The sequence below is a fragment of the Carcharodon carcharias genome, chromosome 10 (assembly GCF_017639515.1).
Source record: "Carcharodon carcharias isolate sCarCar2 chromosome 10, sCarCar2.pri, whole genome shotgun sequence".
Taxonomy (NCBI): domain Eukaryota; kingdom Metazoa; phylum Chordata; class Chondrichthyes; order Lamniformes; family Lamnidae; genus Carcharodon; species Carcharodon carcharias.
In genome coordinates this window covers 48,060,005-48,080,492 of record NC_054476.1, presented here as the reverse complement: position 1 = coordinate 48,080,492, position 20,488 = coordinate 48,060,005, and the positions used below count along the sequence as shown (strand labels likewise).

The window sequence follows — 20,488 nt, the reverse complement described above, 5'->3', positions numbered from 1 at the left end:
TGGGTTTGTGAGCATGTGAGTTGAGTGATGAGAAGAGTGAATTACCATGGATGAAGAGATGAGACCATTCATCCTGTAGCATCACTAAGTGGCTGTCTCTCCTGAAGGGCATTGGCACTGACCACCGCTGCCACTGCCTCCCAAGTCAGATTAATGAGGTTGCCGACCATCCTGTGGCCAGGGTGGGGGTAGAGGACATCACGGCGCGCCTCCACTGCATCCAAAAGGCACTTGGTGGACACATCATTGAACCTGGGGTCTGCAGTATTTTTGCCTTTCAGAGCCTTTCCAGCAGCTGTAGGCTGGAAGCACTGAGAGGTGTGCGTGCTACTGGACTTTAAATATGGTGCCTGGCGTGATGAAGTGGCAAGATGATGGCACGGTGGGCGAGTGAGAGCCTGCCTGCCATGGAAATGGCATGCTTCCCGGGAATGCATAATTAACCCAGCAGTTTTGGGGTGATACAGCGTGAAAAGCCACTATTGCGGCTGGCAGGTAAAACACACAACCGCACTTCGTGAAAATCTGGGACGATTCCTCCCTGAGAGATCAGTATGGGTAGAGTTTTCCCGTTGGCATGCGGGGGCGGTAAAATGACGTGCACTGACGTTGGGCGAGCATCCCAACGTCACCGTGCGCCATCGCGATATTTCATTGGGCGGGCACGCAATGATATCTGATGTGCGCCCACCATTAATTAACGAGCCACTTAAGGCCCTTGAGGCGCAAATCAACGGCAATTTTCTGGCGCCCAAGCAATCTTCGGACCGGCACACAGGCGCAATGGGCAGGTGGGAAGGACACATTTGTATAAACTTCATCCATGGGCGGGATAAGAGGGCTCAGTGGGGTCGTGAGTGTGCTCTGTCAAATATTGACTTTTTAAAGTTACTGATCTGCAATACTTCAAAATGCATACCAGCTGCTTGGTCTGGACTCACAACCTTCAGGTCAGTACTCTGCAGTGAGAAACCTTTTTTGGGCCTGCAGGTTTTAGGAAGCCTTCCCTAAGCTTGGGAATGGGAGCTGAACTCTCCACTGGAGGCACCTCCTCTGAGGAGGAAGGGAAGGCTAGAAGCGGGAGGAGGCCAGGAGTGCACATTCAGCCTTCAAGGGGAGCCACCTTTGGGAGGACAGGCACAGGCACAAGGGTTGCAGGGCCAAGAGGTAGTCCAAGGTGGAAGGGGCTGCCAGCATATACAGGCGGCGAAGCAGCTACCTCAATATGTCTGAGGTGCAGTGCCAAAGGAGGCTCCGTCTCTCAAGGGAGGCAGTCAACTATATATGTCAGATGATTAGGCCTGAGATTTCCATGAACTGTGTGGGTAGACACCCCATGCCAGTGGCTCTAAAGGTCACCCCTGCCCTCAACTTCTATGCCTCTGGCTCCGTCCAGGGCTTGGTGGGTGATTTTTGCGGTGTATCCCAATCGGTTGTCCACACTTGTGTCAAGCAGGTTACAGATGCTCTGTTCAGGCATGCACTGACCTTCATCCACTACCGTTGGGACCAGGCAAGCCAGACACAGCGAGCCAGAGGCTTTACGTGATTGCTGGCTTCCCTCATGTCCAGGGTGCAATAGACTGCACACATGAGGCCATCAAGGCGCCAGCAGGTGAGTCCAGTGCCTTCGTCAACAGGAAGGGCTTCCACTCCATGAACATGCAGATAGTGTGTGATCACAAGATTCTACAAGTCTGTGCAAGATATCCATCAGCTCCTACGATGCCTACATCCTCAGACACTCCCAGGTACTGGGGCTCTTCAGTGCTCCAGCCTGGCTTGATGGATGGCTGCTGTGCGACAAGGGCTATCACCTCACAATGTGTCTCATGACGCCTCTCTGTCATCCAAGAACTCTCCGTCATCCAGGAAGAGAAGCTGAGCAGCAGTATAATAGGAGCCACGTCTCCACAAGGGCTATGGTGGAGAGAGCCGTCGGTCTTCTCAAAATGTGCTTCTGATGCTTGGACCACCCAGGGGGCGCACTCCAGTACCCCTCAGATCGTGTGTCACTGATAGTGGTTGCATGTTGCGCTCTCCACAATCTTGCGCTGGAAAGGGGGAAATGCTGTGGATGATGAAAATGTAGACACAGTGGCTGCAGCTGCACATGATGAGTCCAGCAGTGAGTCTGAGTATGAGCACACACAGGGAAATGCTGAGGGTTAGACACTGACCCGGGCATACTCCAGGGAGGCAGGGACAGCCGGGAAGCTTTAATCTAACAAACCTTCAGCTAGCACAACACATATAGATCTCCAGGACAAGCCTGGGCTGCAGGCTCCATACTCGACACCTAAGTGCCAAATCTGCCTGGATAGGAACATGAACTAAGGGCCTTGCTAATAAGCTGAATGTCCCACAAATCACTCATAACATTATTGGAAACCATCCACCTGCAGATGAAAAGAGGCACCCTCAGCCATGTTGACATGTCTGAATTTAACCAAATTACAACCAAAGAAACTTAAGAAAACAAAATGAAAAGATGTTAAAAATCACACCAACTCATAAAGACCTCATTACGGGCCAACACAAAAGCACCAGTGATAAACCAATGGTGTGCCTAAGGTTCCTTATGTTTACGTTTTCGGCTGCTACATCTTGGTGCTGTCCCTGGCTGGGAGTGGCATCTGAGACAACCTGCTCACTCCGCTGTCCTGTTGGCTTCGATGACCTTGGTGGTCATCCTCTGACCCCATCTGGGAGGGAGCTGCCAGTTCCAGAGCTGGTATCTCCCCAGTCGTCGCAGCCTCATCAGATGCAACAATCACTGGCAGAGGGACGGAGGAGCTGCTGCCCTCATCCAGAGGGCCCTGAGAGGAGCCCGCAGAGACGACAGGCAGCTGCTGAGCCGATGTAAAGTCGCTTCGAACTCCCTGCTCACCGTAGATGGATGGGCACCAAGCTGGGAAGCTTGGTGCCTAGACCATCTCCCACGCTGGTACTGACCAGCTGAGGTCAATGTTGATGTGAAGGCTTGCTGGTCCGAGTGCATCCCCAGGAAGCCCTGATTGGTCTCCCGGAGGAGCCTCTCCATCAAGAGTCGCCACTTTCTCCACGGAGGACGCATGGCGCACGGCCATGAGGATCATTGCATTGGCGATACTCTGGGTAGACTCCTCCACCACGGACACCAAGCCAAGCATAGCCTCATGTTTCTCCACCAGATGCTCCTGCGCACCTTGCCGCATTTCCTGCATTTGCTGTGTCGTGGACGACTCCAGAGGCACATCATCAAGTACTGACTGAACATGTGCCTGGTCCCCTACAGTCCTCCGACTGCTGGTGCCATGGGCACTCTCTGTCTTTGCCAGCTCCTCCAGCGACTGTGAAGTGCCCTCACCGCTGTGCCCTGGGACACTAGCTGATGTTCTAATTCCCAAGGTGCTAGTACCTGCGCTGGTGCCTGCCTGGCAGAGGTGGTGTGATGCTGGTGAGTCCAAGACGTCAGGGCCCTCAAGGTGAGAGGGGGCCCCTGCTGCTCCTCCTCCCGGCCTTGCACCGCTGATGCTGAAAGGAAAAACAAGGACATAGGGTCAGTTAATGTGGAAACAATGTCAATGTGCATCCGTGTCCCCCCGGATCATATGCGCTCATCCTTCCATAAGCAATGGTCAAGCTTGTTGCAACCTTCAATCACTGAACATTCAGCAGTGCCATGGCTGATGGGAGAGCAATGGTGACCTCACTACTGGGCATACATACCTGCCCGTGGCACCCCAGCCTCATCGACGCCATTGGACCTGGGCGCATGGCACCTCTCCAAATCTAGGGCCTCCTGCTCGAAGTGGCTGAGAATCGCCAACTGGGCTGGCCCTCCGCCAGTCCTCACCTGCTCGGCGGCATTATGTGCATTCTTCTCCTGAATAGGAGAGAAGAGTGTTGATTAGTGCTACTTGTACCTGGACTCTCTTCGTGGACAGCCCACCCCAACCAATGTGGAACATTGCAGGGCTCCAGTGCCTCCTCACCCCACTGCTGCCGAACACTCACACAAAGATGCTAGGCCTCACTCCTACTCACTTGGCCAAATGCTGCCTACATCAGGCACCACACGGTCTAACCTTCCATAGCAAGGAGGAGCAAGCACTTGGTGTGCAGAGGACAGCAGATCGATCAGTGACACACCACCTTGAAGCTCCCCTCCCAGCGTGTCATCACCCTTTGTCATCACATGACTTTGAGATGTCCTGGATTTCCAGCACTGCACCTAGGTGTAGCTCCTCCAGGTTGCCCCCAAAACAGTAATGTGGGTCTCAGTTTACCACATGCTGTGGGTGCAGAACCCATCTCTTCACCATCCTCTCAGGGTGACCTCAGCATGGGCAATATCTGCTGGCTCATCCAGCGAAGGACACATGCCCTCAATGATTCAAGGTAGCCACTACACTCAGATTTGGGGAGGCGCCAGGGGGAAAGCCTACCTGCTGAGTTAAGTGACCATGGTACTCATCGTTCCCGAGCGCAACAGGTCGTTGAATCACTTGTGGCACTGGATCCAGGTGCGTCGCACCATATCACGGGAACTCACGATCTCCGCCACTTCCTCCCAGGCATTTTTAGGTCATGTGGGGCCCCCTCCTCCCATCCTGGGGTACGAGCACCTCCTGCCATGCTGCCACCTCCTTGAGGGCAGTAAGGCAATCATCAGAAAAGTGAGGGGCACAGTGCCCCCCTACACTATCCTTCTGCCTGGCCTGCACACCAGCAGCGCTCTGGGGAGCCCTTCCACTGGCCATGATTCACAGCCTTTGAAAGGCTGCAGCAGCTTTTTAAAACAGGCCACTGGGTGGCTATTGGACCCGGCGGTCATTGCAGTCCTGCCGCCACCTGCCCACTCCTGCTGACTTCGGGAACCGCGATTCATGCTGGGTAGGCCCGTACCAGCTCCCGCACCGCCCGCCCGACAGGCAGAAAATTCTGCCCTATGTGTTGTCAATGTTTCAGTACTTTATCAGGGCCAGAAGATGCATTGTTTTTCGTCTGGGCAGCAGTAGCTATCACTTGCTCTGTAGCACTCTCATCAAACCTGTCTTGGCGTCTTTTAGCTGTTATGACACAGCAGTTTTTAAAGGCTGAGTTATTTAAGATCACAGAGGGAAACTTTAAACAACTGTCATAACGTATATTTTCAATTGGTATGTTTTGAGTTGCAGCTCTAAATTCAGGATTACGACCACGAGTTTTCGAGAGATTTTTATGTCAAACTAAATGAGACAGTTATTATATTACAACAAGGTATTAAACACATACACATGGCTACAAATTACTACTGTCATAACTTTTTAACAAATTCCCAAATTAACTTCCATTAAGACAACAACAACCCATAGACTTTCAGCAGGCATCAGGCAAAGCACTTCCACCTTAGAAATTCAAAATTAGGTTCCTTTCCATTTGGTATCTTTGCAGACAATTGTAGGCTTAATCTTACTGGCTTTGGTCTTACATGCCTCTGCCTTTCACACACAAACTCCTCTCAGGCTATACCCAGCCTGCCCTTTGAATGCAAATTCTCATTGTATCACCAGGCCCTTTGAACTCTACCTCTTCTAATAATAAAACCCCTTTCATAGTACCAATTTTATTAGTGATATAAACATTGCTTGGTGTCTCCTAGCTAGGTTTAAGATTTCATTCCCACTCTTGAATGCTCTATTCACCAAAATGCAAATGTACCACTACCTCTGTTTACATCTCAAAACCACTATACATCAAAGCACCCAGGCTAGCTGGCTTTGATCCAGTTAAGACACAGACAGACATACTCACAAAATAAACCTATATGTTTAAAAAAGTAATTTCCGATAACATTATATACATTTATAGCTTCATGACATCCCCCTTCCAATCGAACCCATCATAATTCTAAAAGACGGCTTCATGTTTTTAATAACCCATCTCACACCATCTCCTGTACTTATTATATACTATTACTTTACCAGATGCATGCATTAACATAACAATATATGTACGCAAGTCCTTGGTATCAAAAGAAATCACTCCAGTTCAGGGTTTTAAAAATGTCCAATTTTCCTTTAAGCTTCAAACTCTTGATATGCACCTGTGAACAGATTCTCTCTACCGGCTACATATATAATCCGTAGATTAAAAGCCTTGCACTTTTGTCTCGAAATTTGTCCAAAAGCCACCTGAAAAGCTTTGCACTTTTTTCTCGAAATTTTGTCCAAAAACTTCAAAGGATTGTGATCTGTATAAACAATTGTTTCTGATGAATTGTGTGCAACATAAATTTCAAAATGCTACAATGCAAACGCCAAACCCAAAGCCTCTTTTTTGATCATTGAATATCTTCTCTGTTGTACATTCTGTTGTAAATACCCTATCTGTTTTTCAATTCCAGTGTCATCTTCTTGTAACAGTACAGCCCCAATGCCTTTATCACTTGCGTCAATGGCCAACTTGGATTGCTTCGCATAATTGGCTACTGCCAATACTGGTGTCATAGTTAACACAGCTTTCAAACTATCAAATGATTTCTGACACTCCAATGTCCATTGAAACTTCTTGTTCTTTTTTAATAGTTCAGTCAATGGAGCAATCACTTGGCTAAAAGTTGGTACAAACTTCTGGTAAAATTCACTCATGCCCAGAAACCTCAAAACTTCTCGTTTTGTTGTAGGCACTGGGAAACCCGCACTAGCTTTGACTTTCGTATCCCTCAGAGCCACCTTACCATGTCCAATGGTATGGCCTAGATATATAAACTGTGCTTTTGCAAATTCACTTTTAGCCAAGTTCAACACCAAATTAGTTTTGTATAGTCAAGCAAATAATTCTTTCAGGTGCTGTAAGTGCACCAAACTTTAAAAAACTATGATGAGAGTGTACAGTCAGGATTATCCACAGGATTGGGATACAGGAATTCCATTTTTGTTATTTGCTATTGAAGACGCACCGAATGCATTGACTGGTTTTAGCCCCTTTGAACTAGTTTATGGTCATAAGGTAAGGGGACCACTGAAATTGATCCATGAGAAATTGTGGATCAAAATTCAGAAACTATTCTCATGGATTACATATCAAATTTCAAGGAAAGATTGAACAAAGCATGCGAATTAGCTTAGGAACGTTTACAGATATCACTGCAAGTGATGAAAGTGAAGGCAAATAAGAAAGCTAAAACTCGCAGCTTTGTTTCTGGAGAGAACATATTAGTTTTGTTACCAGTACTAGGTATTTGTTAAATGCAAGATTTAGTGGGCCTTACAGGATTGAAAAGAAATTGAGTGAAGAAAATTATTTATTAAATAGTCCAGATAGAAGAAACAAGCAGAGGGTGTCATGTAAATATTCTTAAAAAGTACTTTGACAGGGCAGTGATGGTGGATGATGAGAAAGAGGTAGAAGTGCAGGACTCAAAAATTGATTTTCCTCGAATCAAATTGGATAATGAGGGGCTGCTTGAAAATTTAAATGAAATATTGAGTTACCTTCCAAGCAAGTGTCAAAGTGAATTGGAAAAGCTATTGCAATCACACAAACCTATTTGTGGAAATAAGTTGGGAAAGACACTTCTACCTTCAGCACCTTCCTGGGAATTCTCAGCTAATCCTCTTCCCTGACAACAACCTTCCTTTCACCTTTCCACTTTCTATCCTTTTCTAATTTGAAAGGGTCACGGAAAAAAGGTTTAGCTCTATGAACTAACTCATAATCATCAGCCATCTCTGCTACTTGTCTTACAGAATCAACCCTTTGTTCCTCCACATGAGTTCTCACCACTGAAGGGATTGAATCTTTAAATTCTCCCAAAAGAATTACTTTCCTAAGAGCTTGTCTTGGTCAAAATTACTCTCTTTTATTCTTTCAAACTCAATATGTTTGCCCAGGCTGTTTTCTCATCTGCCAGGATGTCTTGAAACTTTTTTGATGGAAAAGGGCATTAGTGAAAAAAAATCATGATTAGCACACAGGGTAAGGAGGTATACACAATTGGAATTGGACTTTCCAACTCCATGCTTTCCAAAGATGTTCTGCTAAAGAAAATGGTTGTCCCCCTTGCTAGCATTGAAATCACCAAGAAATATGATCTTTGCCTGTGAAGGTATAGCTGCCAGAGTTGAAATTATGTTAGAATAGATAGTTTATTTCACTCTGTCCAAGAAGTCCGAGATAGTTACATAAGCTCCGATGAAGGTGGCAGATTGATCGTCTTTGAGCTTAGGATTGACAGTCATAATATGCTAACTGATCCCAACAAGTGTTCGTTGAGTTTGTTTCTTCATGAGTTTGTGTCTGATGGCATAACTGACTCCATGAATTCTGTGTTCTTCTCATGATTTCCCTTTGTAGAAGAAAGACCTCCTTGATTTGTCCTTCATCTGCTCTACGGGTCTCGCTAAGGTTAACCATGTCAATGTCTAGGTGTCAGAACTTGCAGATTACTTCCACAGTTTCTCTCTCAGGTTGTTATGAGGGCATTATCTATTAGTAACCTGATATTCCAAGATCCTATCTTGATAGTTTGCTTTTGTGAGTTTTGATGGCTGATTTTGGATCCTACTGGATGCAATTTCCCAGCCAAATTTAGAGTAAGGCAGGCTATTTTTAGGATATCGTTGTAGCCCTTGCTTCTAATGGGCTGAGCAGAGCTAATCCTGAAGAGGACTGCTCAGACACAGCTACAAACACCGAACTGCCCTTCTGCCTTGATTAAAAGTAGTTAATTGGTAACTGCTGCTTTTATATGGAGTGACTAGAAGTTCCCAGATATCATGATTTTGTCCCCATCACCACAGTTGATTGCCAAACAACTTAGGGAAAATTTGCCTTTTGTAGAAGGTGTGGTGTTTTTTAGAGTGGGAAGCCTATTGCACAGCAGGCCCCACACTGTCTTTGCCTTGTTTAGAACATCAGATGAGCCTGTAAAATTCAGGAAAAGGCCCTGCTGCTACCTTTCATCCATCAGCAGATCCACCATTAAAGATTTGTTTTGTGGTAAGACTGATTGACTGAGGGTCCTTGCTCGCCATGTCATAAGGTGCGATAAAGTAGGTTTATGGAGGTTTTGAATGATTTAGGGCACCATCCTCAACCTAGCCCCCTCCCGCCAACCCCCCAAACAACCTGCCTCATCAGTCTGTGATTGCTTATTCATCAGGAGGGGTCCTGCTTATTTTGCAACCAGCCTCTATTTCTGGAAACTGTTCTGGTTATTACCACTGACTGATATGATTTGTAGCTTCAGTTCACCACAATGTTTTGTGATGATATGCGTATATTTTTACTTTTAATAAGTTTATGTATATATTCTGTGTAGGTAAGGGAAGTTGTGTCTGTGTGTGTCCGGGGTTAATCAAAGGTTTTTGGAGTCAAATTGTGGAGTCTAAGGGATGAAAGAGTAAAGGTGTTATCTCTTAATGAGGCCTTATGGTGGATTTTAATTTAAAGTAAACAGAATAGATTTGAAATTTACATTTGGGTTAAGTGTTGAAATTGATGTGTAGCTATTGCATTTCAAAAGAGGTTCAAAGGTACAGGGGAACATTTGCATCTTACCGGCGATTTGAGAGTAAGCAAGGGTAGACATTTTAAATTTTATTGATCCAAAATAGAGGTAACAAAAGAGCATAAAAGGTTTTACTTTTTGAGGCACCTAAGTTTGAAGCGATTTGTGAAGACAATGGAGAACAAAGATGAAAGGGAAAAAAGTATTTATGAGAACAGATTTTCGGCTGGAGGAAGTTGCTGTGGGGGATATCTCACTGAAGGCCAGCTCTTTAGTTTTGGCTGTGAAAGATTTTTAATTGAAGAAAGTAACTCAGTCTTAGGCCAGGAGAATATTTATCCGGTAAAACAGCTTGTTTTGAATCTGCCTTTAGAAAACCACATCAGTGGGTTTTGGTTCTAGGGAGTTGTGGACTGTACTTCTGGTTGCAGTAAAAGACAATTTCTTAATTTGGGTAATATTTCCTGGATTTACAATTAATAATCTATAATGGCTGTTGCCAAAAAGATAGTCTCATTGTGTACCTTTTTTGTAGGTTATTATGTACGATATTTTCTGACTGTATCTTTTGTCGTGTGTTGAAGTTTTACCTTTTCTTTTAGTAAACATTTTTTAATCCCTTTGAATTTTAAAAGTTATCACTGAAGTTTGGTGCCTATGAGTTCAGTAGCTGTCTCTTCTCATTTCTACAATACAAAAAAATCAGATTACAATCAGCTGAGGCGAATCTCAATCTGAGATCTGGCTTGCTCAGCATTACCATCAGCTGCGGTTGTAACAAATTACCCAGATGATGGTATACAAAGCTCTGGATATTCTTGGTATGCATTGCCTGAATATTTCCATTGTATGTGAATGAAATAGAATTGAATATTATTCATACTTATTCAAAAAAGTAGAGATTTCTGATACCTTTACCTGATCAAATAACCAAAACTAAAAGACAGAGGTAGATTTTCATCTTCAATGCCCAGGTGTTAAATCATTGGAATAATAATCAAGCAGGTTCTATAAAAGGCAAAGATGAAAATCTACTCCATATTGTTTTCTCTGATTAACAATAAGCAAGGCCATTGGAGATTCAATGCATGTTTTAAATGGACTTTTCATTATTTTCATGGGTTTCTTTGAAATAATAATCTAGATTTACCTTATCTGTACTATTTACTATTATAGATGTGCTTCAATGAGGTTCCACCTGAAGCAAGTTAAAGCTTTGCTAATCTTTCTCCATAGCTTTTCCCCTTTGTATGTAGGATTATTTTTGTTGTTCTTCTCTGTAACATTTCCAGTGCAAGCATATATTTATTTGTAATATGATGTAAAATTGAAAACAGTGCTCTAAATGTAGTCTGACCAGAAAGTCTCTAAATAACCTCTGTAGTTTTACATTTCACTTTTCCAGGTTCATATTCTCGCATTCCATTCATCATATGCTTATGATGGATATGCACAAAATGTATATCTAATAGTATTAAATTTCATTTTCTCAAGTTGAATACCTACCTAAGACCATTTGGAGATCCTCTGCATCCTCTCTATTATTCTTCCTAATTTAGCATTCTCAGAAATTTGACAAACAATTGATCAGTTTCCAGGTCACTTATAAACACATGCATTGCAACAAGTGATGTGTTTGTTTTTCAGTGAGTTATTACCAGTACCCAGGTGAGGTCCCCCAATTTGTTAACGTCCCGAACGGGACGCCAATTTTGTTATGCTCCCGGGTGAGAAGGAATGAGGTGGTTTCCCTTCTTTATTCAACCCGCTCAATTGGTTACAACAAGGTTAATTTAAAAGGGATCCCTTTCCCCGTGGATACCTGTACCAGGCTTCCTTGAGTCAAGGAAAGAGTAAGTTTATTAGTTACTAAAAACCCGAGAAAAATACTAAAAACAAAACATATACACACACACACACATCAGAAATGAAAAGAGTCCAATACAAATCAGTCCTTGGCTTATCCGTGAGGCACAGATGGCGAAACATTGTGGCCGTTAAGTTGGGTGATTTTGGTCGAGCTGACTTTGGCAGTTGGTTTGGAGACGCCTGGTTCTGCAGGATAGCTAAAGTAGCTTTCCTATTTCCTTTCTGATTGTGGCTTCCCTCCAGCAGCAGCAGCAGCAATACACAGAGCGACACAGACACTTCGCTTGGAACTACAGGGGTGACTAGTTGGTTGTCTTCTTGCTGCCACACACATAGCACAAACTGCACTGCTCTGCAGCTAGCTTCTTAACCCCTTTTTCCCTGTATATTTCTATAAGGGAAAAAAATCCATGTCTCGCGCCCAGAGTCTGTTTTCTTTCATCTCTGATCATTTTACATATTCTGAGATATAAATCAACAGGTGGTGGATTTTAGAAGACTATTGAGACGTGGTAATCAGACTTTGTCTCCACAACCACAGGAGATTAAAGTTCAATCTTTTGCATATTTCTAATCTCCATTTCAAGTGTCTCTGATTGAAGAAGGCCATGACACCTTTTCAGGTATGACATTCCATGTTCTCTCAGGACAGGTCTGTCAATATAATCCACACTGGAGTTTTCCAGAAAGTGGTCAATTTACATTGTTATGGGGCTACTCAATAAACACCAGGAGACTCAGGAACAAGAGTATGCAGGGAGAGTCTGCCTTAGCCAGTCTAAGACAATACTCTGTGAACACATACAAAACTCATTCTTATATGCACATTTAGTCACGTAGTCTTGTGGCTACACAATTCTATTCTTATCAATTTATAATCACATGCTTAGTAGTTGTCTCCGGCCTTAGTTACTTATTTTCTGTTTTTGCATTTACCGGGCCTTGTTCTCACATATGCATGACCTTCCACATCTTAATGATTGTGCATCTGGCCACATCCCACTTTTACCACCCATCCCTGGCCTTTGTTCTAGTAACATGTTTGTCCTGTCTAAAGTGCATCTGCTGAGTCTGCCTTCTAATTCGTATGTTAATTCTTACCTAAAACATTTAACTAAGGCTTTCAACCCTTTCAACATTATCAGCCATCTTTTGCTCAGTGTCCTTGCTTGTATTTCTTTAAAAACACACAAGTCTTCCTTAAAAAGTTCAATATGTCCAAAAGTAATTCATGTAATCAGCTTTTCATGACACATCCCCTGCACCACGAATGAAATGAGATTCATTCTCATTTCATTACAAGGGGAAGAAGAAAAAAAAACAACAAACACACACACACATTCAATCTTCTAGCCTTGGTCAATCTCTTCAGTTCTAACTGGGTCTCTAAGTCCTGGACAGGGTGTCTGCAATCACATTTGATTTCCCGGCAATGTGGGTGATTTTTAGGTGGTACGGTTGAAGAAACAAACTCCAATGGAATAACCTGGCATTCTGTGTCTTAAACTTTTCCATAAAGGTTAAAGGGTTGTGGTCAGTATAGACTTTGGTCTGTGTACACTTCAGACATATATCTCAAAGTGCCAGTAATAAACCGAGAGTTTCCTTCTCCACTGTGGAGTGCCGTTTCTGATGATTGTTTAGTTTTCCGGAGAAGTACCCGATTGGTGTCTCTATCCCTGATTCGTCTTCCTGGAGGAGGACAGCCCATATCCCAATGTCATTCGCATTAATGGCTACTTTAAATGCTTGGTTAAAGTCTGGAGTTGCAAGCACAGGCTCGCCTATTAAAACAGCTTTCAGCTTTTCTAAATCTGTCTGGCATTTCATAGTCCATACTAACTTTGCTTTCTGCTGAAGGCTACTGTGCAGAGGTTTGGGACGAACTTTCAGTAGAACCCACGCATCCTCAAGAACCTCATGATTTCCTGTTTCTCTGCGGGAATGGGGAACTGCATCACTGCTTGTACCTTCGCAGCTCTGGGCAGTACTTTGTCCTTGTCCTTATCCTAGATAGGTCATCTGAGCCTTAGCGAACTTGTTCTTTGTGAGCTTGACCACTAGGTCAGCTGACTGCATTTTTTGGAAGAGGACTTCCAGTTGCTCTAAATGAGTTTCCCAGGTGTCGGTGTATACTAGGAGGTTGTCCAGGTACACTAAGCAATTGGATAAGCCCACCACTACCTGCTTCAACAGCCTTTGAAAGTGGCTGGGCATTTTGGAGTCCAAATGGCATGACTTGAGACTGGTGTAACCCATCTGGAGTTACAAAGGTGGCAATTTCCTACACGCAGGCAGTCAAGAGAGCCTGCCAGTATCCTTTGAGTAAATCTAACGTTGTAATGTAGGCTGTTTTACCTACCCTATCTATACAGTCTTCCAGGTGGGGTATTGTTTAGGAGTTGGCTTTGGTCACTGCATTAACTTTTCAGTAGTCAATGCAGATCCTTGTAGAGCCGTTTGGCTTGTGTACGAGCGCAAATGGGAAGCTCCAGCTACTGCTGCGAGGCTCTATTAGTTGGTGCTGAGCATGTTGTTACTCTTCTCCCGAACCTGGGCCAGCTTTTCTGGGTCTAGACAATAGGGATGTTGCCTCATGGGAGGGGCCTCTCCCACATCCACATCATGTAGAGCTAGTGTGATGCAGCCCGGTTTATCACTGCATAAACCTTTAAATGCAGTGAGCAGCCTTGTTAAGTCTGCTCGCTGTTCTTCACTTAGGTGGGTGAACAAGGAGTCGAAGTTCACTCGTACCTGTGTCGGTTAGCCGAGTAGTAGGGGGTTCAATGTGGGCCTCACCCACGTCTCCCTCCCATTCATTCTCACTGCTATCCTCATCTTCTAAGTAGGTAGCAAAGGGACAGAGCATTACCTGCTTGTCCCCTTTTCAGCTGTGATATTGCTTTATCATGTTGACATGACACAGCCTTTACTTTTTCCTGATCTGGGGTCTCAATTAGTTAGTTTACTTCCCCAAGCTTCTTTGCTACACTGTACAGGCCACAGAACTCGGCCTTTAAGTGTTTACCTGGTATCGGTAGGATCACTAACGCGAAGGACGGAATTTTCTAGCCCTGTTGGCGTCAGGTGTCATGGCGGGCAGGAGGAGAACAGTGTGGCGAGAAGACCAAAAATTGATTTCACACTAGCGTAAAAGCACAGCAGGATCATCCGATGGTGTCCGCAATGGCAGAACTCCAATTCCGCTGCAGGCCAGCATGAACCTACCTTGTATCTCGCTAATTGGGTGCAAAGTAAGGCCCGACCAGAATCGTATCCCCCGTGCCAGATTTTCTGTTACGCCAGCAGGAAAACACGCTGGCCCAGAACACATCTGGACAAGTGTGATGCGCAGAAGTCAAGGTATACTGTTAAGGCCTTGCTCTGATCGCAGACATACAAGAAGCAGAAGATGCTGGAGCCCTACAACTACCGGACTCTGGAGGAACACGTGCAGCAAGTGTTGAGTGGATTCTCACAGACATGGCACGGCTGCGAAGCAGCTCACGGAATTGGAAGGTCTCTGTTGACGTCTTGGGGTCTGCTTTGGAACATCAAGGTTGTGGTCATGGGCTGTCATGGATGATCGGCAAGGGGTGGGTGGGGAGGTTGCAGGGAGAGAAGGTGGTCCAGTTGTAAGTGGGAGGGGAAGGAGTACCGGGGGGTGGTCAGCAGTGAGGTTGGCAGGTGGGGGAAACAAAGGTGTCCGGGGGGTGAGGTTGGAAGAGGGGTACGGGGAAGGAGGTGTCGGGGGTGAGTTTGGGAGGGGGGGGGGTGGCAGCGGGAGGGTGAAGTACAGTGGAAGGAGGGTGTAATAGGGAAGAATGCAGCAAGTAGGGAGGTAGGTGTAAAGGGGGAGGAAGGTGTACAGGGAGGAGTTTGGAGAGGGGAACAAGTCTTGGGGGGAGGGGGGATGCAAGCGTGGAGGAGGGAGCAAGCATGGAGGAGGGCATCAGGGGTGGGATGTCCAGGTGAATGTGCAAAGGAGATGTCTGTGGAGTCAATGACTGCCTCCTGGGAAGTGAACTGAGGGTGGGGCGTGGTAGGAGGGAATGGTGAGTATGACAGGGGCAGAGTGAGCGGAAGGGTGGGAGGATGAGGATGTGACAGTAAAAGGTAGAAGGGATGGCAAGGATGGTTGGTGAGGACTCGGAGGCAAACACGGACCCTGGGGGTGGGAAGGAGGAGGTCAGGGAGGACAATGTGGATGGGGGTGGGATTCTCAGTAAGGTGGGGAATATGCATGTTCACCTGGACATCCTGGAAAGAAAAGGGTTCGGGTTGCTAGGTGATGGTGGGGAGGTGGAATGTAATGCCACTGGGGTCAATAGTGATGGGGAACAGGACATGGGTGAGTAGAGGAAGGGAAAAGATGGGGGAGCTGATCAGAAAATGTGACGACCACATTTTTCTCAAAACGAAAGCGAGTGGAGCCTTGTGTTGGACAGGCACAGGTGCTGCATGGGAGTGTGATCAGTGGGTGGGTGGAGATGCAGGTCAGCTCAGATGGACAGCTGAAAGAAAGCCCCAGCAGGCAGCATTGAAAATGCTTGGGACAATGAGATGAGTATGATGGAGGAAGGCTCCATGTGCAGGGGAGAGTACTTGCTCAAGGCTCTGAAAGACCCTGCCACACATACGCTTCCCCCTCCAGAATCACCCATGGTCCAGCTGTGTGCAGCTGAACTGCTAATGGGAGGGGTGGTGGTGGTGGTGGTGTTGCAGGGAGAGGGCTCGCAAAGCTTATAAATGAAGCTGAAAGACATTACATATTATACAGTGAAAGTGAATATATTTTCAGTGACAAAATGTGTTCACCCGTGCATCCACTTGTGATCAGAATTTCTTAACTTTTCTAGGCCTACCACTTCTTCTAAGTGCTGCTCTGACATCTGCAACAGGGGTGGAGACAGCCTGTGCAATGGTTGGCACTGTTGCCTCTAACAATTTTGGCGTGCATCCTCTGCAGAGCCGAGGACTTGAGGGTCCTAGCTTGCTTTGGTTGATATCCTGTGGGCCAGATGCTCCCTCTGTGGTGACAGGGGATGAGGTTGAGAGGGTCGCAGGCAAAGGTGACTTGGAGGAAGAGGACAGCCTCAGATTCTACAGTGGATGACCCAGGAGTGTCCAGCTACCGCTCCTCATCCCTTTGGGTGCCTGAGGGCCCCGGCCTGACTCCTTGAGGGGGAGGAGCGCCTTGAGGCACATCGAGGGACCCAGTTTCCCTCTCGCGTTCTCACTGCAGAAACTCACCCATGGCTACTGCAATGGACTGCAGGTCTATGTGCATCTGTGCATTCTGCTGGACCAGGGTCTCTATGGCATTCGCCATCCTTCCCATGGAGACCTCCACACGCGCACATGTGGGCACCACTTCATCAGAGAGCAGGTGGATGCATTCCTGTGACTCGTGTGCCACTCTATTGAGGACTGCATGATGTTCACCGACCTTCTGCTGACTCTCCACGATGAGTTGGTAGGCCAAATCCAAAGGCTTAACATCTGATTTGGACCTCACAGATGCCTCTTCCCCAGCAGTCCTCCAAGTGCCGAGGAGCTCGGATAAACCTGCCTCCTCCTGCTGCGGACATGTGTCCGTATGTGAATCCAAGCATGCTCTAGAGGTGTGTGCCACAGTCCATGTCCTCACTAGTCAGCATGATGGCACTCTCCTCAGTGAGTGAGGGGCCTAATGTGGGCCACTCCACCCCCAGTCTGAGACCTCTCCTTGCTGTTGTGAGCCAGCTTCTCCTGCCTGCAAACAGGAGAGTGTGAGCAAGACACACAGCACTGTGTGGAATGTTTGTCTGGTGAGCGGAGCATCTCCCGCACATCCGCCCTCACGCCTTCTCCTCCCTCCCAGAAACATGATAGGGTCCCCCTTGTCCTCACTTAACACCCCACCAGCCTCCGCATTCAAAGGATCATCCTCTGCTGTTTCCGCCAACTCCAGCATGATGCCACTACCAAACACATCTTCCCTTCACCCCCACTGTCGGCATTCCGTAGGGATCGTTCCCTCCAGGACACCCTGGTCCACTCCTCCATCACCCCCTACTTCCCAACCCCCACCTACGGCACCACCCCATGCCCACACAAAAGATTTAACACCTGCCCCTTCACTTCCTCTCTCCTCACCATCCAAGGGCCCAAACACTCCTTTCAAGTGAAGCAACATTTCACTTGCATTTCCCCCAACTTAGTCTACTGCATTCGTTGCTCCCAATGTGGTCTCCTGTACATTGGAGAGACCAAACGTAAACTGGGCGACCGCTTTGCAGAACACCTGCGGTCTGTCCGCAAGAATGACCCAAACCTCCCTGTTGCTTGCCATTTCAACACTCCACCCTGCTCTCTTGCCCACGTCTGTCCTTGGCTTGCTGCATTGTTCCAGTGAAGCCCAACGCAAACTGGAGGAACAACACCTCATCTTCCGACTAGGCACTTTACAGCCTTCCGGACTGAATATTGAATTCAACAACTTTAGGTCTTGAGCTCCCTCCTCCATCCCCACCCCCCTTCTGTTTCTTCCCCCTTCCTTTTGTTTTTTTCCAATAAATTATATAGATTTTTCTTTTTCCCTCCTATTTCCATTATTTTTAAATATTTTTAAATCTTTTATGCTCTCCCCACCCCCACTAGAGCTATACCTTGAGTGCCCTACCATCCATTCTTAATTAGCACATTCATTTAGATAATATCACCAACTTCGACACCTATGTGTTCTTTTGTTCTGCCGTCTGTGACATCTTTTGATGATCTGCTTCTATCACTGCTTTTGCCTACAACCACACCATCCCCCTCCACTTCTCTCCCTCTCCCCCCAACCCCCCCCCCCCCCCCCCCCCCCCCCCACCACCTTCACCTTAAACCAGCTTATATTTCAACCCTTCCTGGGATTCACCTAGTTCTGTCGAAGGGTCATGAGGACTCGAAATGTCAACTCTTTTCTTCTCTGCCGATGCTGCCAGACCTGCTGAGTTTTTCCAGGTAATTCTGTTTTTGTTTTGGATTTCCAGCATCCGCAGTTTTTTGTTTTTATCATAATATTTCCCTATGGTACCTCGATAGCACAACTACCTGGTGGATCACTGTCCACTCCTTGTTGCAGCTCTGTGAGGGGGGTTTCCATTTCTTCACCAGCACCTAATTTTTAAATGTAGGAGCCTTCAGAAAGTGCTTCTGCTTCAGCTTCAGTGTGGGCAGCCCAAGCTAATGTTTTTTAAAAATCATAATAAAAGATAAACCTCGGCACCCCAGCATCTGCGAGTCAAACTGCTGTTCGGTATCGCTCGCGCTGACCGACGGCCCAGGCCTCAGCCGTTGATCGCGTGCTTGGCCTCCGGTTACCAGGGAAACGCCGTCTCCAGGAGACAGAACCCTGACGGCGGGGGAAGGGAGAGTGCGTGGTGAAGTGATGGCGGGCGCCTATGGTTGCGGCCTTGTCCTGTCACTCTGGTCGCTACTGTGTCTGCTTGTGTTGGCGAAGAGCGAGGAGAACAAGGTACGAAGTGAGGAGCGGGGAAGCTTACCGTTATCGGATATACCCGCAGCCATGGGCCGGGCAAACACCATCCCCTGTTGCTACTGCCGTTAAACGGAGGGACGGTGGCCCTGGGCCCTTGTCATCAAGGGCTCACCAGCCAGTATGAACTGGAGCTAGAACTGGAACAGGTGATAAGTGGAGGCGGAAACCCACATGTTTGGTCACTAAAATTGACTGACAATCCTCCTTCTGTTTTGCTTTCTTAAATAGGACCCTCCCTAAACACAACTTCCTTTATTTAAATAGTTTACAGGCTGTGTCACTCTTTCTGATCATGAACGCCATTGTTGACAACTCTCCAAACTGATGATTTTAAAGTTTAATTCTGTTATTACTCTTTTAAGGCCCAGATACGAGAAGGCCTGATTTTAAAATGGCAATTCTAGATAAATATCTTTGAATTCAAATCTGATTTTATTAAGCTGGTTTACATTGGCGCAGCTGGAGTGATTTCTACTATTGCGTAAATTGTCTCGTGATGTTCTGCAAACGAAGTTCAAATTGAAATACAGGAAATTACAAGCGATGCCCTTTGATTATTTGTTTGTAAATTTTACAGCTCAAGTGATAACTTGTGTAATATATAATGAAGAACAGACGAAACACGAGAGTTTATATGACGACTGTTGATGTACAACATTGAATATTTACTCCGTTTGGTGTACAACTGCATTTTTCCCTAATGCTTTTTCCTCCACTTTCTGATAGATTATTGCAAACACATATCAATTTTTTAAAACTTATCTCCAATTTAAAATCTGGTTATTTAAGCAATCTGAAGGTAGGAAACAGTGACTACAATCGAATTGGGTTAACTTCAAAAATTAAAGGAGCCATCAATAAAGGTTTTCAAGGCAACATTGCTAATTTCAATGTGATGAAAGAGGATCTAACCTGAATTAATTAATTGGAACAACATAGCAGATTAAAAAAAAGTATCCTGCCAAGTGTCCCCTTTGCTCCTGGACCAGCAGTGGGAGATATTTAAATGTGAGGTTAATAATATGTATGTAGCTTTGATATATTCTGGTTAAAATTTAATGGGATGCATCCAAGTTTGGAGCTTGAGAAGTAAGAGGGAATTTTAGTTTTTATTTTAAAGATGCATATGACAAATATAGAAGGGGGATAATACAGAAAAAATTTGACATTTTAAAAAATGTCTAAGGAAAGCAGAACTGGAACTTTAAGAGGCTAAGAGACAGTAGGTAAGAAGTCTGGCCTGCCAGCATAGAATTTTCCTAAGCATACAATGAAAATATAGTCAGGAAGGAATGAGATTACTTAAACATGAAGATATATTTTATTTAGAAATGATAGAATGTCAAAATGCTGATAGGGTTAAGAACATGTATCCCAGGAATATGGAAATCTGGGTTTATACTTGGGGGCATCGAGTATAGAAGCAAGGAAAATAGGCTGAATTCCTGGAAGTTACGTTATTGGTTCAACTTCAGCTGGAATATTGTGCAGTTGCATTGTTTTTTAAAATTGTAACTTATTTTGCTAGAAAGCTACTCTCTCAATCATTGCTTTGATTGCACATTAATACAATTACTGCATCCATCTGTTTTTCAAGTTTGTTTTATTACTGT

The 20,488-nt window shown here is 45.6% G+C and overlaps 1 protein-coding gene across 1 annotated transcript in view; it reads left to right on the top strand.

The window, feature by feature from the left end:
* The first annotated feature begins 18,724 nt into the window (after positions 1-18,724).
* Positions 18,725-20,488, top strand: part of tmem9b (TMEM9 domain family, member B) — a 102,639-nt gene continuing 100,875 nt past the window's right edge. The window contains exon 1 of the mRNA XM_041198004.1: positions 18,725-18,851. Within this exon, the coding sequence (XP_041053938.1) occupies positions 18,765-18,851 (87 nt within the window). The 5' untranslated portion in view covers positions 18,725-18,764. The remainder of the gene's footprint in view (positions 18,852-20,488) is intronic.